The sequence below is a fragment of the Pongo pygmaeus genome, chromosome 3 (genome assembly GCF_028885625.2).
Source record: "Pongo pygmaeus isolate AG05252 chromosome 3, NHGRI_mPonPyg2-v2.0_pri, whole genome shotgun sequence".
NCBI lineage: Eukaryota > Metazoa > Chordata > Mammalia > Primates > Hominidae > Pongo > Pongo pygmaeus.
This window is the reverse complement of record NC_072376.2, coordinates 197761276-197786712: the sequence shown is the minus strand read 5'-3', so window position 1 is coordinate 197786712 and position 25437 is coordinate 197761276. Positions and strand designations below refer to the sequence as shown.

Here is a 25437-nt window from a genome sequence, read left to right as displayed (position 1 = left end):
GAATTTTGACCATGTACAGATTAAAGCAACAGGTTCATTGAGAGTTTCAGAAAGAATTTAATTTGAGGGAAATGTTTCTCTGGAGGCCCTTCATGAATTAATCCAAAACTACATTTTTGTTGCCACAGGAAAGAAACCAAAGACAGAAAAAGAAGACAAAGTTAAGCACATCAAGGTAATCTTGGGTGATTCAGAGAGAAAGCCAAAGTTGGGATCTTATTAATGACTCATATTCTGCCTTGTAAAGACAAGTCACAAGACCTCTGCGGAGTGTGTCATCTTTCTTCCTTTGCTTGTGTCTTCTGTGCTTTACATGTTTGCTCTTCGGCATGTATCCACTTGCAGACATAGGTACACAGGGCCCTGCCTCATCCCGTTTCTCTGGGAAATTTATGAATGAAGTCACAGATTCTCACTGTGCTCGGCAGGCTGAGGCCTCCATCTGGCCACCACAGCCGTTGCCAGCGGTCATTTTGTGCCAGCTAAGCTCCACAACAGCTTATGTCTCATACTATTAAGTATATTTTCAGGCTATTAAATATACTTTAATATGTATTAAATGTTATAGACCTCTATAAAATGTGTGAACTGTATGTTACAGACATTTCGTCACAGGCCCTTCGGTGGGGGACAGAGTGGTCAACATCAGCACTCTATCAGCACAGCTCTCAATGGCTGCCTTCTGTCCACTGTAGAATCATCTCTCACACCCCACAAGGGTTTTCCATGGGATCCGCGTGTGTGTGTGTCAGCTTCTCACTAGGCTGTGTCGTTTGAACTCCCCTGCAGTCTGAGGATCTTGGTGCATAGATTAGGTGGCCCTTGTTAAATAGTAAGAGAAGAGCCAAATATGCCCCGCAAAACTGGGGACAAGCTTCAGTGGCTGAGCAGAGAGCAGACACTGCGGTCACAGACCCAGGGATCTCAGAGAGATTGTCGAGCTCCCTGGCCTCCCTTTGCAGATGAAGAAATTTAGGCGGAGGGTGTTTTTGCAGTGATGCTTTCAGTTTCACTTTCACTAGTTTTTATTTTTAACTAAATTTAAATATCGTACTGTATTAAAGTCCTAATTTTGTTTTAACTTTGCATTGTGGAAAGATTTTATGCACATAGGAAGGAGACAGATGAGTAAAATTTATCCCATAGGCCATCATTCAGATTAATTTTAACCTTAATCAGCTCCTGGCCAGTTTTGCTTCATCAATAGCCCCTCCCGTTTCCTGACTTCTAACATGAAATTGCAGCCCTTCAACCATTTTTGACTTACAAAAGTCATTTATTTATTTAATTTTTTTAAAATTGAGACAGAGTTTTGCTCTGTTGGCACAGGCTGGAGTGCAATGGCGCGATCTTGGCTCATTGCAACCTCCGCCTCCTGGGTTCAAGCGATTCTCCTGCCTCAACCTCCTGAGTAGCTGAGACTACAAACACGTGCCACCATGCCCAGCTAATTTTTGTATTTTTAGTAGAGATGGGGTTTCACCATGTTGGACAGGCTGGTCTTGAACTCCTGACCTTAAGTGAGTTGCCCACCTCAGTCTCCCAAAGTGCTGGGAATACAGGCGTGAGCCACGGCACTCGGCCCCAAAACAATTTTTTATAGTTCAGCTTTTTTTGAACTATTTTTTGGAATTTGAAGCAAATTCCTAACCTCATAGCATTTCTTCCATAATAGTTCAGTATATATATTTAAAAGATAAGTGCTCTGTAAAAAATACCATGTCATTACTGTACCTGAAAAAGTTCACAGTAATTTCTCAATATCAGTGAATATCCAGCCAGTGGTCAGAGTTTCAGTTGTTTCACATATGTTATAACATTCGTGTAGTTTGTTTACTTAAATTAAGACCCATATAAAATCCACATGTGATTTTTGAATGTCTTTTAAGTATTTTTTAAGTATATGTTTCTCCTATATTACCTCTTAAAACAATTTTTTTTTTTTTTTACAATTGAACAAACCTAGTTGTTAGCCATATCATTTCTCACCGTTTGTTTTTTTTTTTGTTTTTTTTTTGTTTTTTTGAGACAAGGTCTTACTCTGTCACCCAGGCTGGAGTGCAGTGACGCAATCATGGCTCACTGCAGCCCCACCCTCCTGGGCTCAGGTGATCCTCCTGCCTCAGCCTCCCTCTAGTAGTTGGGTCTACAGGTGTGTGCCACCAACCATGGATAATTAAAAATTTTTTTTTTTTTGTAGTGGTGAGGTCTCATTCTGTTGCCCAGGCTGGTCTCAAACTCCTGGCCTCAAGTAATCCTCTTGCCTCGGCTTCCCAAAATGTTGGAATTACAAGTGTGAGCCTGGCTGAGTTTGCATTTTTAAGGCCTACATTTTGATTCATGTTATTTAGTCAGAAAAGCACAGCTTTCTCACACATGTGTGAGAATGTGCTACAATTTCAAGTGTGATTGAATCGTATTTACTACTATTTTCCCATTATCTAGCTCAGTGCCTGGCCCAGAACAGATCACTAATACGTATTTGATAACTGAATAGATGCATCTGCATTTGTTGACTAAATAGATGTATAAATAAGTAGGATATGTGGGGTGGGAGTGAGGGGTTTTCCATTAGGATGCAGCTTTAATTTCATAATCGCAGTTAATGGAGAAATAAGAATGGAGTAACAGATGTTGCCTTTTCAGGACACTTTGCTCACATGTACCCACTGTATTCCATCTAATGCCAGATGCCAATGATGCTAAGATGCACTGTTATTTTATGTATCTCTTAGAAAAACTGCTTCCAATGAAACCATGACACGTGATGGATTGAAAGGCATGTCCTCTTTCAGGGATGTGGCAATGCGAGGAAATGTACATCTTAGTAGTTCATGCCATGTGGTGGTCCCATTTGTCCGGGATCTCTACAGCCACATCGGCACTAGCGGTGTCTTCACATGGCCCTAAAATGAGCAGGTTGTGGAAGGCACGGTCCTGGGTGGGTTTGACCATCCTGGCCCGGGGAAGTGAGTGAGAGATCCCGTTAGGTGCAGCCGTGTGGGTCAAGACCTACCTTAGCCAAGTGTGTTTTATGAAATCCTTGTGCTATGAAGATATGATTCATACCTGAAACTTTTTTCTTGAAAAGACCTGATTCCTTCAGCAGAAGGCAGGTGATTCATTAGGCCTAAACACAGCCTAACTTTTGAATTTAGATCTACTTGCATTGTGCTTTACAGTGTAGCAGGGAAGCTCAGAAGAGGCCATTGGGCTTCCCGAGTTCTGTGCTTCCTGGCTGTTCAAGCTATTGTGTGGACTCGGTGTCTCTGTAGAGTGTTTGAAAAGTGAACTCCCCAGGGCGTCTGGAATTGGAAAGTCAGAGGACAATTACTAGCTATTAATATGTTACTTTTTAATTGTATATCAAAACACCCAAGCACTGAGTTAATATATCCTGTGCAAATATACTAAACCTACTTAGTCTATCCAAATATGTAACTGGATACACTATGTAGGTTTCTTCTACTGAGGAAATTTGTCTTTCATATGGTAACTAGGTGTGAAAATTTGCTGTTGAAGCAAGCTTTTCCCAAGTTGAAGTTTTAATTAGCAAACAATGTTTACAACATGTAGGCCAAGTGTTGGAATTTTCTTGGGGTCACTTATGATTTATCTCCATGCTGTATGTCCCCCAACAAATAGTCTCCCCGAGACTGAAGACCAAGGCCCATTGGCCGTGTGGTATGTGCAGAAACGGCCTCCGCATCCTCTGACATTTCACTTTGTGAGCATATCCCTACAAACTCAGTGAGCCATGTTTTCCTTGAGCTAAGCCCCACCTGTGTGGTGGTAACTGGGTATCTAAGGAAATAAGAACAAGAAAAACAGCTGGGTACAGTGGTACATGCCTGTCCCAGCTACTCAGGAGGCTGAGGTGTAGGAGGATGGCTTGAGCCCAGGAGTTTGAGGCTGCAGTGAGCCGTGATTGCACCACTGCGCTCCAGCCTGGGCAACAGAGCAGGACCCCTTCTCCACCTCAGAAAAGAAAGAAAAACTATAATGAGAAATCCTGGATTCTACATCATCAGTGCATGTATATGTTTCAGAAAATATCATGCAACGGTTTGCTCTGTGAGACTTCAGACAAGGCCAAGAACAATAAGAATAGAAGTAGTTAAAACAGAGGGGTGCTAGCTGATATTTTTGAGCTGATTCCAAGTTCCCAGCTATGATTATTGTCTCACTGAGTTCTCCCTGTGATGGGCAGGTCATTTGCCTTTTATACATTTAGGAAATGGATGCACAGAGAAGCTGATTCATTTTCCCAAGGCTGCATTGCTTTACAGAGCTGAGATTTGAATCCAATTTTGTCCACCGGGTGCCTTGTAGCCTTTGGGGCCTAAGCCAGGCCTTGAGGGGTGGACAGGGTCAAACTGGTCCTTCCCCAGCACTAGGGGCATCAGGAATGAAGGCCTGGAGATTACAGTTGGTTTGTCTTTCCTGGATGAGACAGGAAACTGGCTTAATTAGAGTAGGAGTTTGTGTGAGAGGACAATGGGAAATACAGGCATGTAGGTGAGGTGAATAGAAATGGGTACTTCCTGCTTCGGAGGGTTGTTTGCAGCTGAAACATATGTGCCTTGAAACTGTAAAGTGCTTCCAGATCAAAGTGTTAGTGTTATGAAGGGGACAGAATTGGGAAGGGCTGCCAAAGTCGCTTGGAAAAGATCAGGCCTGGTCTGTATTCGTTCTGAGCACAGACCTATGGTTAGAAGTTATAGACAAGCAGATAGGGGTTTGGCTGCTCTTTCTCATAGAGCTGTTGGCTCTAACAGTGACATGAGCTGGATTAAAACACGGCACACTCCCTGGCAGGGCTGCTACTGGAGTGATCCCTTCACTCGTTGGAAGAGGTCTTCAGTTTTTAAACTTTAATCAAATGAAAACACACGCCAGCAACTCACTTGAAAAACAGGTAAGATGAGAGATGCCCTGGGTGAAGCAGGTTATCAGGCTTATTCTGCCTGCCCGGGATCCTCACTTCCACATGGTGGAAGAGCTCGAGGGACAGTTTTACGGAACGAGACACAGTTGAACTCCTTGGAGCACACTTAGAGCAGGCGGGAATTGATATGTAAGGGAGGCCTTTCTCTGCGGGAGGGGAATGAGCGGGAAGCAGGAGAGATGCTGTGGAAAGATGGTAGCTGGTGCCAGTGGCATGGAGGGAGGAGACATTTCTCCAGAAAGTGGAAAAGGGTACGGAGGATGCAGATAAGAGTGGCCTGAAGAGGAGGCCCCGGCGTTTTGCACTTTCAGAAGGGAGTGTTGGGAATGGAGGTCGTTTTGTGGAGAGGGTGTTTCGCTTTGGACATGCTGCCTTTGAAGTGACAGAGAGCCCTGAAGGTAAATGCCAGCTAGAAAGTTGGAGGGTATAGCACTCGAGTGAGTGCCCAACTGGCAGATGTGTGGTCATTTACTTGAGAATGGCGTTGGTAGCTTTGGAAACTGATGCCTTCTTTAAGAGATGCAGACAAAGGCCCGCGGAGAAGAGGCAGAGAAAAGTGAGCTAAGGGAAAAAGTCAAGAGGGAAGCTGCAGTGAGAGAAGGGAGGAAGAGAATGACGATGGCCTTATTCCAAGCAAGGAGCAGAAGGAAGGTGGTTCTGGGACCGGGCAGGAGTCCCCAGCCTGTCTTACGAGAGCTTCTGTTCTCAGTGGCATTGCGCCTCTGTGCTGGGTGTGTGCACTCGCCAAGGTCCAGTTCCCTGACCTACTTGTGAAGTCCAGCTGTCAGCCTACACGTTCTGTTAGCAGAGACCTAGAGATGCCCTTAAATTTGATAAATCTGGCTTCAACGAGACTGGCTTTGCACAGATGAATTAGAGCATTTTGGAAGGTGGGAGGTGGGCTGGAGGCCCATTAAATGGGGCTTCAGGGACAAGGTACATTAGCACAGGGTTGAGACAGCATGGGCTCAGAGCAGAGGGGAGTCCCTCTGCTGTCCTCTAACTCTGGTCCATCCCCAAGCCCATTCAGCAAGTGTAGTTTCAAGACCAGCTAAAGGTGTATTATTTTACAACTCTAAAGAAGTGTGCTCCTGCCCCTGAACTCTCTCTTGTGCCAGTTTGCTTTTGCTTAAAATCCCTTAAACGAGAGACCAAACCTTGGATTCTGTAATTATAGCAAAGGTTCTTGAGCGTCAATGTTTGGCGGAGTTCATGCACCCATGTAGACCAACCCTTGGATTCTATAATTAGAGCAAAGGTTTTTGAACGTAAATGTTTGGTGGAGTTCATGCACCGTGGAGGAGTCTGGACCCAAGCAGAGTCTTTTTATCTTTGGAGCAAGGGGAGAAAATTAAAAGCCAAGAAAGCTATGGGTTACTTGATTTACAGAAGAGCCTCTATCTAAAGTGAGAAAGGGAGCAGAAAGAGGGGATGTGAATCCTGGCCAGGATGAACCGGGCCAGGTTATGGTGCAGCAAAGCAGGAGGAGTTGAGCGAGGGCAGGAGTGGGGCATTGGGGGTCCAGGAGAGGCTTCGGGCAAAGAGTGTTCAGGGCCTGCAGGATCTCTGTGTTTATTTTACATAGAGAACTCCACACCCCTTTTCTTCATTTGAGATCCTTGGATTTTTAATATAGCTTAGATTTAGATATTCCTACTTCTAATCATTTCAAAAATTTTGACCCAGTTTAGGGAAGATCCTTCTCTCCTGGGCCTGTTCTGCACCCTGGATGGAGGTGTTTCAGGAGGTGCTGGCTCCATTTTACTGTGCCATTGACTGTACTGTCTGTCCAGAGTGACGGTGTCAGTGAGATGATTGGCACTGATAGCTCTGAAATGACAGGGTTTCTTTTGAAGTGGGGTAAGGGGAGTAACACAGTGTTTGCAATAGTCTCTCCCAGCCTCCATCGGTGGAATATATGATGCCATTATAGAAGTGGTCAGTGCAGGATACAGGGTAAGAATGGAGAGAGTAGAAGCCTGGGCATGGTGGCTCACGCCTATAATCCCAGCACTTTGGGAGGCCTAGGTGGGCAGATCACCTGAGGTCAGGAGTTCAAGACCAGCCTGGCCAACATGGTGAAACCCCGTCTCTACTAAAAATACAAAAAATTAGCCAGGCATGGTGGCAGGCACCTGTAATCCCAGCTACTTGGGAGGCTGAGGCAGGAGAATCTCTTGAACCTGGGAGGTGGAGGTTGCAGTGAGCCAAGATCACGCCATTGCACTCCAGCCTGGGTGATAGTGTGACACCCCGTGTCAAAAAAAAAAAAAAAAAAAAAAGTATGGAGAGAGAGTAGAACAGTGTTCAAAAGAGTGTCTCAGTCTCCACTGGAATTAGGGCAGGATACAAGGGCTTCTTAAGACAGAAAGCTCCTGGAATTGAACCATATTTCGTGACCAAAGACAGAGTTCAGTTCTGGTGTCTCCACAGGCTAAAAGTAGCGTGATCTTGGAAAATTAATTTAGTCTCTGAGTCATCGTTTTCTCAAGTGATGAAAGTATCACTTGTCACTAATTAAACTGTAGATCATGTGTAACACTTAGAGGTCTTCAATGGAGAAATCAGAATTAATTTAGCTTTTTAAATATATGCAAGCCTGACTGCCTCATTACTTTTATAAGAAACCTAGAAACAGAATGACTGAAAAAATAAGGCCAGACAGCAAAGGAAGCCCATACAAATGAGCAATTCTCTCGTCACTTCTTCAGAGGCCTGTGCTTAGTTCTTTTTGAGGGAGTTGAAGAAATGGAGGTGGAATAGTGAAAGGTGGGGCATGACTCGGGGTGGGGAAACTGACCAGGGGTCATTGAGGACGCCATTGAGAAAGGAGGCTGCTGTTGGAGAGGTGGAGAATTGCAGCAGTGTCAGACAGTTCAGGCCGCCATGGAGGGACAGCATGGTCCATCAGAGGTCAGAATATGGGGCTGGGGGAAGGGATGTGAGAAAAGGCCATTGGATTTGGGAGAGCACAGTTTTGTTGGTGACCTTTGGTAATGGTGAGTACTTATTTACTAATAAGTGCCATGTACGTAGTTAGCTCATTTAATCTTCACCTTATCCCTATGACGTGGGTCCTATTATTGTCCTCAGTTTACAACTGTCCGCGGTGCCCTAGGGTGGCTTACAGAGGTTAAATAAGGAGCTGCAACTAGTGAGGAGTGGAGGTGCCAGGCTTTGCTCCAGGCCCTTCTGATTCCAAAGCCCGAGCTCTCAAGACCCTTCTGGGAGCTTGATTCTGCAGGTGGAGAGGAAGCAAGACCGCAGGAACTAATGGGGGCCCAGGTGGAGAGGCGAAGTCTGGAAAGGCAGACAGCGGGTCGGAAGTTTGGTTGTGAAGGAAGGGAAAACCTGCTGACTCACCCAGGTCACAGGCAAGTGTTTTTTTTTTTTTTGGTTTTTTTTTTTTTCAGAAAGGGCAGACTTTTTTTTTTTTTTTCTTTAAGAATCAGGCTCTCACTCTGTCACCCAGGCTGGAGTGCAGTGACATGATCATAGCTCATTGCATCCTTGAACTCCTGGGCTCAAGAGAGCCTCCCAACACCGCAGCCTCCCAGGTATCCAGGACAAGAGGCGTGCACCACCACACCCGGCTAATGCTTTCATTTTTTGTAGAGACAGGGTCTTGCTATGTTGCCCAGGCTGGTCTCGAACTCCTGGGCTGAAACGATCCTCCAGCCTCAGCCTCCCAAAGTGCTGAGATTCCAGGGTGAGCCACCGTGCTTGGCCCAAGAAAGGGCAGACTTCTTATTTAGAACTTGTAAGAGAGAAGAGTGCAAGATGCTGGGGGAGAAAGGAGTAAAAATCGTGCCCGACAGGGATGGATGTTCTGGGCCTGACCTTATGTTGGACCTTCGGGACATCTGGTAAACCAGGCAGTGTATGGTTTATTTAAAAACCGAGCTGTACAGTGGAGCGACGCCTTTGAAGTCATTAAGGTGGGAGTTTGCCAGGTGGGATTATGAAGGAGGAAGTTATTTCCCCTCCTTCCGTTAGTGACTTTTTGAGGATTTTGGGGGGATTGATTCCAAGTAGTGTATAAATAAGCTGATAAGAACACCCACCATGTTTCAGAGCCGACCACTGTTGACTTTTCCAAGCACAGTCACATCTACTTGCATGATCCTCTGCTTCCAGTCCTGTGTTCCTTCTGCTCTCCACCCTCTTCTGCTTTGGATTCCTTGGGTGCTGTCCTGCGTGGCTTTTGTCTGACTTGATTGCTATCGTAGCAGCAGATGCAAACTTACCTTGAGAGCTGAGTGTCCACAGGCACCTTAGGGCTGGCTTTTGCAGAGCTGTTTAGCACAAGGGAGTGGAGGGTTCTGGTGCACTTGAAATAAAGCACACATTTAGAGCTCCAATAAGGGAAAGGAATTTGTTCTCATTATTTCATTAGTGTGCACGTGCAGAATTCTTGGGCTGGATGAGATATTCAGCCACCTGAAGGGCATTTATGTGAAGCCCATGGTGTGCGGTTGCCCGGCTGCACTCAGGCCAGGGTGTGGCCCTCGTGATCAGCCAGCCATCCAGTGCAGGGCCTCAGGTGGCCAGAGGCCATGGCAAAACTTATCTGCAGAGAATTCATCTACAACTTCCTTTGGGCTCCTGTTCTTGGGCCAGTCACTGAGGCAGAGCTTTTCCTAAGAAATAATTATGAAAGAGGTAGCATGATTCCTCCCTTAGGAGAAAGCCAGGCATTGATTCTTTTGAGCACCCCCTCAGAGGAGGAGAGTGTAGAATCCACGCAGTGCAGCATTTTACAGAGACAATGATGCAGCTCTGCGTAGCCCCAAAGCTATTGTCTGCAGGTGGAAGCATTTCCTAAAGGCAAGCCAGATGGGCCAGTACCGTCTCCTTGAAGGAAAATGGAAGGAGCTGAATACCCAGCAGTGTACCCTGGGCAGAAATGTGCTTAAAACAGGCCAGTTTAAAGAAGCAGGGAATGAATGTATTCGGCAGCTGAACATGACCCTAGCATTAAAGAAAGTAGGCAGAGGGTCGAATTTCAGCTAAGAGAAGGGAGGGGAAAGGAAGTGTTCTCAATTCTTTTTTCTTTTCTTCTTCCTAGCAAGAACCAGTTGAGTCATCTCTGGGGCTTAGTAATGGAGTAAGTGATCTTTCTCCTGAGTATGCGGTCCTGACTTCAGCTATAAAAAATGAAGTGGATAGTACGGTGAACATCATAGGTAAACTGTTTTGACGTCTCATTTTTTATACATACCAGCAGCCCCCTGGGGCCTAAAATTTGTAAAACAGTGAACTTCAAATAACATAGTCCGTGGGAGGAGGTCTTGGAATCATCTCAGAATGCAAGTTCCAGCCCCCAGATTTCAAGGCTGAGAAACGAAGGCTTTTGAGGATCAGATAAAGGAACTTAGACGGGTCAGCCTCCGTGGAAGAAGGCTGGGGTGACCTCCCAGGAAAAATGTTTGTTTCCCGGCGGCTCGTGGCTAACGATCCCAGTCTTTCACTATTTGGTTCACATGGACAAAAGAGTATTTATTTAACTCGGGAACCAAGGAGAGGGAAGATGGTCCTCGTGAGTCCTCTCAGCAACTGCTTCCTGGCAGACAGAGAAACTGAGGCACAGAGACATGTTGCCAAAGGGCCCACTCTGATTCAGCAGATATTTCTGAGCACCTTCTGTATATGAGACTCAGTACTAGGAGCAGGAAATAGATGGAGGAGGCCCAATTTCTTTTTTATGGGGGGACAGAGAGAGTAAACAAAGACACCCCCAGATAACTGCAGTGTTACCATGTGTGGTAAATACTGCAAAAGAAAAGAAAGGAGAGAGAAAAACCAAGGCACCAAATTTAGATTGGAGGTCTCAGAGGAGCAGTGTTTTCCCTCCTTCGTAACAGTTGAACAACTTCCAGATGTAGCTAGCTGCGCCCACCCCCGAGGAGGGCAGGGTCTTTATAATGAAGACATGTCTTCTGATGTTCCTTCTCTCCTGTATGGCCAGATGCACAGGTGTAGTGCCCAAAAGGCCTCAGCCTGCTTTCCCTTTAAGGGGAAGGAGAAGAAAAAACTCCTTTTTATTTTTACTTTCTTTTAGCATTGAATTTTTGTTGTGTGTGGTGACTTCTGTTTTTAGGAAACGGAAGAAGCCAGCAGCATGCTGAATTGTCCTGACAGGCCTCTGCTGGCCTCTTGCCGAGGTTAGCAGTGCTTTTTTTGTGTTGAAACCATCTCCCGGGCAGTGTAAAAAGTTTGCAGGTGCAGACATTCTGTCTGACCGGCCTCGGCAGTGCTCTATAACCCTGTTGTGTTTCTTGATAAAACACAGCCCCACCCTTTAATAAAGCAAAGATAGCTATGAAACCAGAGAGTCTATTCATTACTCTGGAGTAACTAGAGCAGTCTGTGGTGACTAGACATACGGCAATTAGGAAGTCATGGAGTTGGGATTTTTGTCTTAATTTTGGCTGCTCAAAGTGCCCCCTGTAGGATATTCTTTTTTTGGGAATTGTTTCCAAACTTGCCTGTCTTTATCTATGGTGAAACTCAAGCGGCTTTTTAAGGCAAGCCTGCAAACCCAAGTATCAACATGGGCTCCTGAAGGCACAGGAGAGCAGACTCACAGCTTACTGACCAGTGTTAGGGTCCCCACGAGGGCCACCCAGTTGAACTCAAGGTTGGCAGACTCTGGCCCCAGCACTTGCCGTGGTTTCAGGATGGCCAGAGGTGACACAGGGCTGTGGAACCCTGGGTCTTCATCTCTTCCCATATCCTTTGTTTCCCCTTCTTTTTGCCATATTTTATTGTGCTTCAGATAGAAATTTTATTTATAAGATAAAAAGTAGCTCTGGGGCTGGGCGCGGTGGCTTATGCCTGTAATCCCAGCACTTTGGGAGGCTGAGGTGGGTGGTTCACGAGGTCAGCAGATCAAGACCATCCTGGCCAACATGGTGAAACCCTGTCTCTACTAAAAATACAAAAATCAGCTGGGCGTGGTGGCAGGTGCCTGTAGTCCCAGCTACTCAGGAGGTTGAGGCAGGAGAATCGCTTGAACCCAGGAGGCGGAGGTTGCAGTGAGCCGAGATGGCACCACTGCGCTCCAGCCTGGGTGACAGAGCGAGACTGCCTCAAAAAAAAAAAGATAAAAAGTAGCTCTGGGTGAGTCTTTAGATGGAAGGCACCACCTCTTAGGAGATCACCCACGCTGTGAGCCGTGCCCATGCCTTCTTCCTGGAAGCTGAGTTGTTCACCCCTTACGAGAAGGGGCCTGAGACAAGGCATTCGATTTTATCCACAACCCTAGACTGCTCTTAGCAAGATGAAACTCCATATGAGATGTGAACCCTTACATCGCAGTATGCTCAGACACAGAACCCACAACAACATACTTTATTCTTGGGCTGTATTGGACCTGGAGCGCCTGGGCACTGAGGTGAGACTGTGGGGCCACTCCTCAGTCACCAGGTGCCAACCGAGAGACCTGGGCAGTGGAGTTGGGCTGCTGTGTTTTCAGCCTTAAGAAGTTTTTATTTACTCAAGAAAGCTGCCATGTTTTTGTGAGGCTATGTATTATCTTCTCCTTCCCTCTCTCCCTGGCTGCCGCTGCCTCATTTATAATGAACTGTCAGCTCCTCCCGTCTTCCCTCCCCGTACTTCTCAAGTCCATCCCCTTGTTTCTGACACTGTGTGTGGGCCTGCCTTGGCTGTCACCTGGGGCTTCCATTCTGCTCCCCATTTATTCTTCTCACAAAATAAAGAATGCCAGTGTCATCATGTCACCACTGCCCCTAAGAGAAGGAGTTGAGTTCCCCCAGGTCCCCGGGGTCTGGCATGACCTAGGCCCTGCCCACCACTTTCATACCTGTCTTTGAACTTGAATTACTCTGAACAAGTTAAGCTCCCTGTGGCTGCTCACAGAGACAGTAAGGTTGGTGGTGGGTCTCCTTATGGTGGAGCCGCTGCAAAGGCTTTGTCCACAGGGCACAGTGAGAGGTGGATATGTGGCAGTTCCAGCAGGAGGTATAGCTCCAGCCCAACGCGTCTCATCCACACTTCTGCTCCCAGATCGTTGACCCTTGAGACATCGGTTACATCTACTGAGTTTTTTTTTTTTTTTTTTGAGACCAAGTTTCACTCTGTTGCCCAGGCTGGGGTGCAGTGGTGCAATCTCGGCTCACTGCAATCTCCGCCTCCCGGGTTCAAACGATTCTCCTGCCTCAGCCTCCCAAGTAGCTGGGATTACAGGGATGCGCCGCCATGCCTGGGTAATTTGTTTTGTATTTAGTAGAGATGGGGTTTCACCATGTTGGTCAAGGCTGGTCTCGAACTTCTGACCTCAAATGATCCACCTGCCTCAGCCTCCCAAAGTGCTAGGATTACAGGTGTGAGCCACCACGCCTGGCCTCTGCTGAGTTTTTACTGAGATACATCCTGTGCTTCCCTTTGTGTAGTAGCCTGAGATGCTGTTTTCTCACGGGGTGCAAGGTGCACGCTGCCCCGTCCCACTCTTGCCTCCTCCTGCACCCTGTCACCCTGGTGAGGTGTATGCAGCCTGTAGTCAGGGACAGCCTGGCCCAGGCACCTGCAGATCCCTGTCTTGGAATCACCGGCCCCGCAGTGACTGGCTCTCTCACCGTGGCTCTTGAGTGCCTAAACCAAATCATGGCTGTATTTTATACCGAAAGAGCACGAGATTAGAAGTCAAAAGACATGGGTTCTAGACCTACTTCTGAAGTTTTTTATTTACCATGTGATTTTGGGCAAACTCCTTAATCTTTTGAAATTCAATTTCTGTATAGATTGGAGATAATATATAATTATAAAATGGAAATATTTAAAATTATATAGAAAATGGAAATAATCATACCGATCCTGCCCATCTCACAGAGTTGTTGTGAGGATGAAGTGAAATGTACAGATAAATCACTCTGGGGCTAGAAGGGGGTAAAATGATATGTTATGATTCTGATATTACCAAAATCATGTTAAAATATATTTGATTAAGAAAAGTAGCCTCCATCTGTGCTGTGTCATCAAGGCTGGTGTGAAGTTTAACTTCTGAAACTTTCAGAGGGGTTGGGGGAAATTTCCCTGCATGATGCTCTGCTGATGGCCTGATTTTATATGCCTGCTAGTAAGTTTCATTCTTGACTCTGCAGCTACCTGGGTGACCTTAGCAATTTGCTTGAGCTGTGGGTTTCAGCTTTTTTCAACTGTAAAATGGTAGGACCAAACCACCTCCAAGGACCCCTCTGTTTCTAATAATCTGCTTTTAAGCACTTTCTCTGAGGCGTGGGAGCAAGTTGCTTTCTCAGGTGGAGACCTACATTAAGTCAACAATTGCTAATAAAGTGAGAATGACCTTTTAAAGAATCAAACCGGTTCATCAGTAACCAGCCATAAATAATATTGTTATAATTCTCAGCAACTAGATTCAGATAAAATTGCATTCCTGTGGGTGACTCTTTTCAGATGTGCTGACTTTAATAAACTGGAGAAACTTAGTGGATTTCTAGTTCTTCTGTTTGAGAATTTCCCTGGCACACAATAGAGAACTGTTGAAAAGAAATGTCACTATTAGTTATGAGCCTGGAGACTCACTAAGGTGAGATTCAAAGGTTTTTATCCTGAGAGGGGCCAAGAAAGCCCTCAGTAGCTCAGTTTGGACTTCATTAACTCTCTCTGTTAGGAAGAGCATATTATAAAGAGTTGAAATTTGGAGTTGGGTAAGGCTAACATTGAATCCCGGTTCTGCTGCTGATTGTCTGTCTGACCTTGAATTAGTTATGTAGTTCTGTCTCGTACGGTTGTTTCAGCATGTCTAGAATGGGGATCACTATTGTGCCTTCCTCATGGGTTGTGAGGTCTTGGGAGGTGGTAGGGAGAGGCAAAGATCAGTGCTCAGAAAGTCAGGTTTTGTCATTATTATCAGTCAGGACACTCTTTGGTACCCAGAAGAGTGCCACTTCTGACTGTTTGCTGTAGCAGGTAAGTTTGTTATTCATGTGTCTTTTCACCTGTCAGGAGTCAGTGTTGCCGTCTGTTTTGCCGCTTGGTGGTTCAGGGAAATCAGTTCACATGTCGAGAGAGAGAGAAACAGATAGAGACTGGTTAGTGAGAGTGTTGATGCTCATCTGAGAGCATTTCGATATTGGGATTTCCCTGCTTCTCTCATGGGCTTTTCACTCGAGAGCTGGAAAGTTTCTAAAGTACCCACGATGTTTGAATGGAGAGAAGCCATTGTCCCTTACCAGGACATAAAACAACACACTCCTATGGGGGACTTTGGCCTGAGAGATAACATAATTATATTAACTCGGTATCCAGATCACAGCCCAGAAAGCAAAGACTGACTTTTCTGTCCTGGTCAGCCGCATTCAGGATACACCTAAAATCTGCATGGACATACTTATCTACTTTTTTCCCCGAGCCATGTATATTAAGTAAAATACGGTAAAATTCACCCCTTTTAAGGCGTACGGTCCTATAAATGTTGACAGATGCGCTCAGTGATGTAACTACCACCATAGTCAAGACAGAACATTTTCATCACCCCAACACATTTGCTCCCCGGCCCCCAGCCCTCGCACCCACAGCCGGCTGTCTTTATCACTTCCCAAAGATTTCAAGAGTCCACTTGCCAGAAGTCTTGAGGTTTTTCTAGAAAACATTAATTGTCACGTCTCGTATTTGCAGATGGTCACAATCCCCTGCAGGACTTGACTCTGGCTCCAGTCAGTGAGCCTCGGCCCCGTCACGTGTCTATTTATTCAGGGGAGAGTCCCTGAGCGCCTCTCCGGTGGGAGCTGTGAGCATGTGTCATGACTGGACACAAAAAGTTCATACTTTGGTTGAGGAGAGATGCCATTGACCAACTCAAAGCTCCATATGGGTATATAGAGTTAACCAGCAACACGAGGCCAGAAGTGTCACAAGGTCATGGCCCATCGTAGTTTCCGCTGAGTGATGGGGACAGTGAGTGAGAGGCACCCAGGGGAGAGAGGCCAGTCTGTGCTGGCGGGTCAGGAAGGGGCTCCAGAAGTCAGGTGCATGGTGAATGCTGCCTGTTGCTCAACCCCCACCCCTGTGCCACTACCTCATTGAAGCCTTTGATTCCTCAAACTGGAAAAAACACCCCACTTCTCCAGCTTCCATTGTATGGCCCCCTTCTTTTTCTTTTCTTTCTTTTCAGTGTTCACAGCCTTAAACTGGCTCTCTAGATGGTTAGTCGCTGGCCTATAGCCATGTATATGAACTTCTTACAAACCGGGTCCTTGACTGCGTCGATCTTCCGCTGCTCCTTCTAGCCCTGGAAGGCTAGGAGGTGCAAAGCAGGTGTTCCATAAATCTTTGTTAGTTGAATAACCGACTAGGGCGTCATGGGGAAAAGCAGTGAGAGAAAGAATTCCTGGTTGGAACAAAGGGATCTGACTAGGGGGATACTTGAGCTGTTGCCATTGTTTGTAGTCCCAGCTGGCTTGCTGTCTTTCTGTTAGGAGCAACATGCAAAGGAGAGATGTGTTTTGAAATATTGGAAGTTAAAATGGCTTCGACTTAAGTCACATTTATCTAAGACCTTCATTGCCTTAGTATGCAAGGTATCGCTGCGCCCTCCCTCCTCAAACTCACACACCCCGTTTGGTTTCTACCTCCACCCACCAGCTGCTTCTTAGGACTTAGGATAGGGCAGGACATTATCTTGTTTTCCTGCCATTTTATTTTACTTGGCGAGAAGAGGCAGAGAAAACTTGAGAGAGGTCGGTGTAGGTCAGCGTCAGTCTGTGTCTAGTGACCTGCATAATTGATGTACTCACCCTCAAATAGGATAATCCAAAGGATGAAATAAATGGGCTTGGGAGTCTGCCTGCCGTATATAGCCTGCCTGCCTTTTTTTAAATTTTATCCTCACCAGGAAAACCTAAACAGGATCCGGTTTCCCTTCCATTCTGTATGCTGTGGCTTTTGGACTCTTATCACAGCCCCAAATCCCCTTTCTGAGCCTCTTTTGTGCCTTTCCTCTCTTTATTAAAGAACCTATGAATTGCCACTGCCCTCTAAAACCTTCCCTGCATAGAAATCAGATAATGTGCTTATCACTCCACAGAAAGCAATTAAAACAGGAACCTGTTTATAAACAAAAATACTTCAGAAAATAAAATACTTGGAGTGATTAAAACAGGAGCCTCTCCATGACGCCTGGCGTCTCAAGGAGACTGGAATGCATTCTAACCTGAATACTTTGCCGATTGGTGAGAAAATGACAGCAACATAGAGCACCACATATACTCCAAGCTGTGTGAGTTTGGACAAGTCACTCTCCCTCTCTGTGCCTGAGTTTCTTCATCTATAACAGGATAACGATGTTTTCTCTGTCATCCTTATGGATTAAAATGTTAAAATAACAGATACAGGTATGAGTAAAACATTGATGATGGTGGCAAAGTGCTTTGAGGACCTTGGGAATTATTTCTTCACCTTATTTATTGAAGCTAATTTTCAGGGACATTTCTTCCAACTAACACTGGTATGCGGTCAGTTTTGTTCAAAATTAGGGCAGTACCTTAGGGACCTTCAAATTAAAATGGCCACGAAACATCATTACTTACCTATGAGAATGGCCAAAATAAATAAACAGTGACAACACGAAATGCTGCCGAGGCTGTGGAGAAATTTGATCACTCAGACACTGCTGGTGGGAATGTAAAATGGCACGGTCACTCCGGGAAGCAGTTTGGCAATTTCTTGTAAAGTTAAACATGAAATTACCATATGACTCAGCAATTGCATTCTTGGGCATTTATCCCAGAGAAATGGAAACTTATGTTCATACAAAACCTGAACACAAACATCCATAGCAGCCTTATTTGTAATAGTCAAAGGCTTGTATCAACTCAGACATCCTTCAGAGGGGAGAATAAACACACTGGTACACCTATACCGTGGAATACTACTCGGCAGTTGAAAAGGAACCGATGGCTGATACACACAACAACTTGGGTGACTCTGCAGTGAATTATGCCGAGTAAAAAAAAAGCCAGCCCCAAAAGTCTACTGTATGAGTCCATTAATATAACATCCTTGAAATGAACAAATTAATGAAACGGGGCACAGATTAATAGTTGCCCAGGGGTCATGGACAAAGAGATGGATGGGGAGGTACTGAAGGAAGGTGGCTATGGTTACAAAGAGTAACATGAGAGAGATTGATCGTGATGGAACTGTTTGGTGTTTTGACAGTGGTGGTAGGTACGTGAACCTTCATGTGTGATAAAATTGCACTTAGTCCTGGTGCAGGTACACACTCACACAAAAGAGTGCAAGTAAAACTGAGGAAATCGGAACAAGATGGGTGGATTGTTCTTAATGTCAATACTCTGGTTGCGATATTGTATTCTAGCTTTGCAGCATATAACCATTGGAAGAAAATGAGTAAAAGGCACACAGGATCTCTCTGTATTATTTCTTACAACTGTATGTGAGTTTACAATAATCTCAAAATAAACAATATAATAAAAAAAATTGAGGCAGTTTTCAGAGCCAGGGTGGTCAGAATCCATCTTATCAGTGTTCCGGGGAGCTGATGCTACTAATGTTTGCCAGAATTGGAGATCTGACTCTATTCCATTGTGCTGATATTTCAGCCAGTTGGACATGTTGCCTGCAGAGCAGGAAGAGAGCTGGGAGCGTAAGCAGAGCACCCTCCAGCTAGATGGGGACCTTGGGCATTTATCCCAGAGAAATGGAAACTTATGTTCATACAAAACCTGAACACAAACATTCACACAGCTAGATGTGACACAATTGGGTAGACTTTCATGGTCCTTCCTCTTCAGTAAGGTTTGATAATGTCTCCCTGGATTGTAGAACCCAGAAAATAAGCACAGCGCCTTCTTTTGGAGCAAGAGCAGGGAGCAGAAATCGGTCAGGTTCAAAGTACTGTCATGTCTGGCCCTGGGGCTGGGGCTGGATGCCGCCTCTGGTCCTGTAGCCTTGGCTGTGACGGGGTTGACTGTGGAATTCTGCTGAGCTGGATAGAACATGGCCACTGTGTGTGCCATTGGCAGGCATGCTGGAGACAGACCTGGGGAGCCAAGTGCTGGCCGGCTGCTCCGTGGGAGACATCACTCCAGAGCTACAGAGCTCAGGCGTGTTCTTCAGCCCCATGGCAGGGGACAGATGGTGATGGGAGCCTGGCGACCTGGCTCTTTTGGGGAAGACTTTCTTTCTTGAGAAAGTGTGCTAGAATTGTGAGGTCAGCAGACTTTGCATGATGGCTCTCTTTTCTTTGAAGTTGTAGGACAGTCCCATCTGGACAGCAACATTGAGGATCAAGAGATTGTTACTAATCCGCCAGACATTTGCCAAGTTGTAGAGGTGACCACTGAGAGCGATGAGCAGCCGGTCAGCATGAGCGAGCTCTACCCTCTGCAGATCTCCCCCGTGTCTTCCTATGCAGGTAAGCGTCAGCACGCGGCTCCGGGAGGTGTGGGAACCGGCCGTGCAGTCCTTTGGTCTACCATCTCACCACCCCACGAAGCATCTCTCCTCTGTCCTAAGAGTTATTCTTCCTGGAGTTTTTCATACTTTAATTATCTTGATCAACATCTTCTTGGATACTTTTGTTCTCAGGTAGAGGACAGGATCACAGCATTTCTTTACTCAGTTGGCCATGACATTTTTTATTTATTTATTTATTTATTTATTTATTTTTTGAGACAGAGTCTCGCTCTGTCTCCCAAGCTGGAGTGCAGTGGGATGATCTCGGCTCACTGTAATCTCCGCCTCCCAGGTTCAAGCGATTCTCCTGCCTCAACCTCCTGAGTAGCTGGGATTACAGGCACCCACCACCACGCCAGCTAATTTTTGTATTTTTAGTAGAGATGGGGATTCACCATGTTGGCCAGGCTGGTCTCGAGCTCCTGACCTCAGGTGATCTGCCCACCTTGGCCTCCCAAAGTGCTGGAATTATAGGTGTGACCCACAGTGCCTGGCCTCCCATAACATTTTTATATATGGTTACAGATACGATTTCTTTAGGGCAGTAGTTCATCAGAGTCTAATTTATTAGCCCAAGTTATTAGAAATTTGGCAGAGTGTTTTAATGGATTCTCAGTTTGAGCAGGCTGGATAGGACCTTAGAGATGATCTCTTCCTGTTCCTTCATTTCTGAAAGGGAAGGGGCTTGCTCCGGGTCGTACAGTCAGCAAGTGTTTGGGCCAGGACTTGACCTCCGCCTTCAGACCCCAAGCTCGTTGCTAGATCCATTCCATTCCACCAAGCGTACTTGTCCTTTCCACATATTTTCTCTTTCTTTTTATATCTAGTACAGGTTCTAATTAGGCCAGATGACTGAGCCCATTTCCAATTCCCCAGGGACTTGGCTACATAATGACAGGAGTTGGCCCAGGCAGAGTCACAGCGGGAGGGACAGATCCAGTTGGTTCTTCCATTCTTACAGAGTAAAAGGATGGCTCCTCTTGTTCGCCAACATTACTTCATCTTCTTCTCTCTTCTTGATGATCTCCATTGAATTTTGTGGAAATCAGTTGTAATTAGGAAATATAAATTCTGAGTCAGTGTTACTGCTTGCAGATATTAAAAATAAAAAGCAGAGGCCCCATCCTAGGAAACTGCAGTTCAGCTCTAGTAAACAGTTCAGGGATTCTTCCCTGTGCTCTTTACACACTGCCAAATGGGGTGTCCTCCAGTAGGTGCCACCCCCAACACTGGCTCCGACCAGCATTGGAATTAGAGTTGACTCAAAGGACTGTTGTTTGTGAATTATCAGCCATTAAATCTAATCTCATTTTCCCTGAATGCCAACTTTCTTTTTTTTTTTTCACTTTTAAAAATTGTGGTAAAATACATTAACATAAAATTTACCATTTAAGCCATTTTTAAGTGCACAGTTTAGTAGCATTAAGTGCATTAATGTTGTGCAGCCATCACCAGCATCCACCTCCAGAACGTTTTTCATCTTGCAAAACGGAAACTCTGTCTGCATTAAACACTAAGTCCTCTTTTCCCTCCTCCACCCCGGCCCCTGGCAACCTCCTGCCGATTTTCTATCTCAATGAATTTGGCTATTCTAGGTACCTCATATGAGTGGAATCATAGTGTTCGTTGTTTTGGGACTGGCTTATTTCACTTAGCGTAGGTCCTAGTGTGCATTTATGCTAGGAACGTAAGCGGAATGTGAGAATAAACCTCGGCCACAGGAGGATTATAATCTGTCAAACAGGATAAGCTTGTCATCAGTGATTTATTCAGCAAATGCATTTTGAACTCTTATACATGCCAGTCCCTATTTGGTCCTTGCCAGTATGCAGTCACAAGAACTACTATTTTTTGCAAGTTTATTGTGCCCTGGGAACCATGCTCAGTGCTTGGGTACAGTTGACTGTTGTTGTTGTTAATAGAAATAGGGTTCTGCCATGTTGCCCAGGCTGTTCTAGAACTCCTGGGCTCAAGTGATCTGCTCACCTCAGCCTCCCAAAGTGCTGGGATTACAGGCATGAGCTGCCATGCCTGGTATGATACAGTTGACTCGTTTAATTATAATTAGAGTAACCCTGTCAGCCTGGGCATCTCATCATCCCGTTTTTAAAAGTGATGAATCTGGCTGGGTGTGGTGGCTCACGTCTGTAATCCCTGCACTGGAAGGCTGAAGTGGGAGGATCACTTGAGCCCGGAAATTGGAGACCAGCCTGGGCAACATAGTGAGGCCCCACTTCCACAAAAAATAAAAAAAGTTAACCGGGTATGGTGGCATGTGCCCGTAGTCCCAGCCACTTGGAAGGCTGAGGCAGGAGCATCCACTTGAGCCCAGGAGTTCAAGGCTTCAGTGAGCCCTGATTGCACTCCAGCCTGGGTGACAGAGCAAGATCCTGTCTTAAAAAAAAAAAATATATATATATATATATATATGGATCTACGGCTGACATGGGTAAAGCAGTGTGTCTGAGGGAGGAAAAACTGGGAGCACAGCTAGAACCCATGAGCCGTTGATGCCAAAGGCCAGTCCTTAACCCCCACCCCGTGTTGCTGCCCTGGACAGCTGCACGGGCTCTGCCATTCAGAACACAGCCACATACCGTGATCTCATTTGATTTTCACAAGGACCCACCAAAGGAGGCAGAGCAGAATGTTTATGCCTTAATTTTACAGTAGAGCTAACTGAAGCGTGAAACACTCAGCCACTTTGCTTATATTTACATAGTTATGGCTAAAAACCCATGACTTTCTTCTATATCCTGCTGCTGCAGGCATCGTTACACTCCATGTGGTTTTCTTTCTCTCTTCTTTTTTTAGGGGGTTGGAGCTTTAGAATAGACTTCTATGTTTATCTGTTGAGTAAGACTTTTCTGAGGTCTTCTTGGGGATTCTGGAAAGACCTCTTCTTGCTGTTCTGCCAGCAGTGGCATTTGCTCAAGCAAAAGATTCCGGAGAACAGCAGATCCATGCAGAGAGAAATGAACATTTCATTACCCTCTTCAGGACATTTGCATAGATTTGAAAGGAAGGATTTCAGTGCCAGGATGGCAGTCAACAGGAGGTTTTGCTGGAGCCTGGCTTTTCAGCCTGGCCTTTGGTTCTTTCCGTTGTTTTCGCTGTCTGAATTCTCCAGAACCTCGTAGAGGGAGGCTTACTGGTTGGAGGCAAAATGTTCCATTGCTGCTGCTTTTCTAGAGCTCACAGTGATGTAAAACATTTCCCTGTTACTGACTGTGGCTAATTTTAGTTCCTCCGTCAGAAATTGTATAACATGCTGCCAGGAAAGGCAGCTTTCTGCGTGTATTCACCTGTCTTGCTTTATGTTCTCCAATAGAGTCGGCCATTTGCCTGTTTTTCATGATGGAGTTCCGTTGTTTGGGCTGTTCATCTGAATTTCAACCTCCTCTGACCACCTTTTTTTTTTTTTTTGAGATGGAGTCTCGCTCTGTCGCCCAGGCTGGATTGCAGTGGCGCGATCTCGGCTCACTGCAAGCTCCGCCTCCTGGGTTCACGCCATTCTCCTGCCTCAGCCTCCCGAGTAGCTGGGACTCCAGGCGCCCGCCACCACGCCCGGCTAATTTTTTTTGTATTTTTAGTAGAGACGGGATTTCACCGTGTTAGCCAGGATGGTCTCGATCTCCTGACCTCGTGATCCACCCATCTCAGCCTCCCAGAGTGCTGGGATTACAGGCGTGAGCCACCGCGCCCAGCCTCCTCTGACCACCTTTATTCATCTGTTTGGGAAACTGGCATTTGGAGGCTGCTGTTTGCTAGTTTTTCCCCCTACTGATCATTGAATTATAATCCCAGTAGTATATTACAAAACCACATTCAGTTTTGCAAGTCCGTCTTCTCCTCTATGGTCTAAATATTATGGTGAGAAAGAGAAGAGATAGTACTTGCGTTGGATGTTTTAAGACAACATAAAATTCTAGTGTGATTTGTGAAACTTTCATGCTAGGGAGGGACATTTCAAAGTGCCACTTTGGGAAGCTCTGGCGGAGAGACATGCCATGTTTAAAGGTCCATTACAAAGTGACCCCTTGCCTGATCTGTGGCGTCAGAGTTTTATTAGGTGGTTGACGGTTTTAGTAAAAGAAAACCCTACACAGTAGAATAATGGGGGAGGATGGGGAAGAGGGGCTGGAGAGTAGACTGGAGGAGAAAACATCGTCTGAAGGACTCACTGGCTATAATGAGAGAGTGGAGATTGCCTGCTGACCAGCAGCCATCGGTAAAGGCTTTCAATCCTTCGGAAACCACACCAGGCTTGCATTTTGTTGGGCGGAGCAAAGACACAATAGCTTTAGATTAAGAGGACTCCGATTTGAAAATAGTTTACTCCTGGTGAAAGTAATTGAGAATATGATCAATAGAAAGAAATTCAAATCAAACTTTGCTGAACAAGAGCCTTCCAGAAAGTGTAGCAGAATGTCAGAGTGCAAAAAGCCTTTCAGGTGAAAATGTATCCTCTCCCTTCCCGCAGTGTTCCTGGTTAGACAATATGTATATTCTCAGGGAGGCGTTAAAAACTGGACTGGATAGAGAGTGAACCTACAACCAGCGTCACCCTAGAACTGGAAGAGCTTTTGAGATCATCTAATCCAAATCCTCCCCTTCCCTCCCACCCTAGATGCTTTCAGGAAAACTGAGACCAGAAAGGTTAAGTGAATTACTCATGTGCCTGTTGGTACCGTGCAAACACCTTCAGCTTCTTCAGCTTGTTTGGGGTTGCTGGAGAAGCAACTCCAGACTTCTTTATTCCATTGTATTCGAAGTAAGTAATAAACGAAAAGCAAAGACAAATCCAAACTAATCAAAAGGGAAAATGAAATAACAACGTATGTTGCTAGTTCGATAGTAACACTGATCTGGAGGCCCAGCGGCAGTCAGCTCCATTGTGTCAGAAGTCAGCGTGGAAGTGGCAATGGTGGAGTCAAACCAAGGAAACAGAGGACATGGGGCGCGGTGCATCCAACAAAGCACTTTGAGCCACCGATTCTGGGGTCGCAGAGACAACTTCTGCCCTCAGGGGGAGGGTCAGGGTTCTCTGCTCCTAAGCTAAGGTACTCAAGGCCCCTTTTTAAAACTGTCAGTGTCCTAATATGGCGCATCTTCCTGACAACTTCAGATGCTGTGGAACTTAATCTAGACATGACGCTCTTTAACTCGCGTTTGTGTCAGCTGAAAACATAAGTTCAGCGTGTGTATCTTTTCTTATCTGCAGCTATTTCCCTGAAGCTGAAAACTGGGTACTTAAAGGAAGTTAGCATCCCGGTCACATTCACGGGCTGTGCAAGGTCTTACCCGGGAGCCTTACCCCAGGATCTGACTTCCAGCCCCTCCTGCACCTGCGACTGGGGCTGTGCTGGAATCCCAGCCCCCAAAGCATGCTTGGTGGCGTATCTTTGTTTGTATTTGGAGGGGAAAGGAAAAGAAGACAGTGATATTTATGGAAAGTCATTAGGATTGAAGAGCATCTGAACCCATATGAAAGGAAGAGAAACCTTGGCTTTGGAGCACAAAGAAAGCTAAGCATAAAATGGAAAGCGGATCTTGAAATTTTGTCAGAGGCCAGAACAGCAGGGAAGCAGGGCTGCTGTGTGCAGTGCACAGGCCCTGGAATCAGAAGTACAGTTTTGTTTTCTTTCCTCTGTGCTGTCTCAATTGGCAACTTTGGCAAGTTTCTCAACATCTCTGTTCCTCATTTTTCTTCTTGGGAGTGGCTGTTCCGATTCCTGCCTCCTTGGGATACTGAGCCAGCACGAGGGTTCTCTGAGGAGGGGAATTTTCTTTTTCTGTTGTTTTTCATGTGTTTCTGAGTGGAAACAGTTCTTGTGCTCGGCAATGTCAGCTCATCTTCATAGCTGGGGTCGTCGTCAGCTGAGGCTGAGGGCTTCTCTGGGCCTCTGTGGCTCCCAGCACGGGATGTTTTGGGGAAACATGCCCAGTCCGAGGAGTGGAGAGATCTGTCTTCCGCATGCTCATGGCCAGCCCACCGCGATCAGTCAGGCTTGTGTGAAGTCACTGGA

The 25437-nt window shown here is 45.8% G+C and overlaps 1 protein-coding gene across 26 annotated transcripts in view; it reads left to right on the top strand.

Annotated features, from left to right (window-relative positions):
- The window catches only part of IRF2 (interferon regulatory factor 2), an 89245-nt gene that overhangs the window by 58735 nt on the left and 5073 nt on the right, over nt 1-25437 (top strand). For 19 of the 26 annotated variants that reach the window (XM_054484786.2, XM_054484789.2, XM_063664327.1 and 16 more), the window contains 3 exons: nt 129-175; nt 10017-10134; nt 19203-19367. In XM_054484786.2, the coding sequence (XP_054340761.1) occupies nt 129-175; nt 10017-10134; nt 19203-19367 (330 nt within the window). The remainder of the gene's footprint in view (nt 1-128; nt 176-10016; nt 10135-19202; nt 19368-25437) is intronic. The other 7 variants (XM_054484792.2, XM_063664345.1, XM_063664343.1 and 4 more) reach the window with 2 other exon arrangements.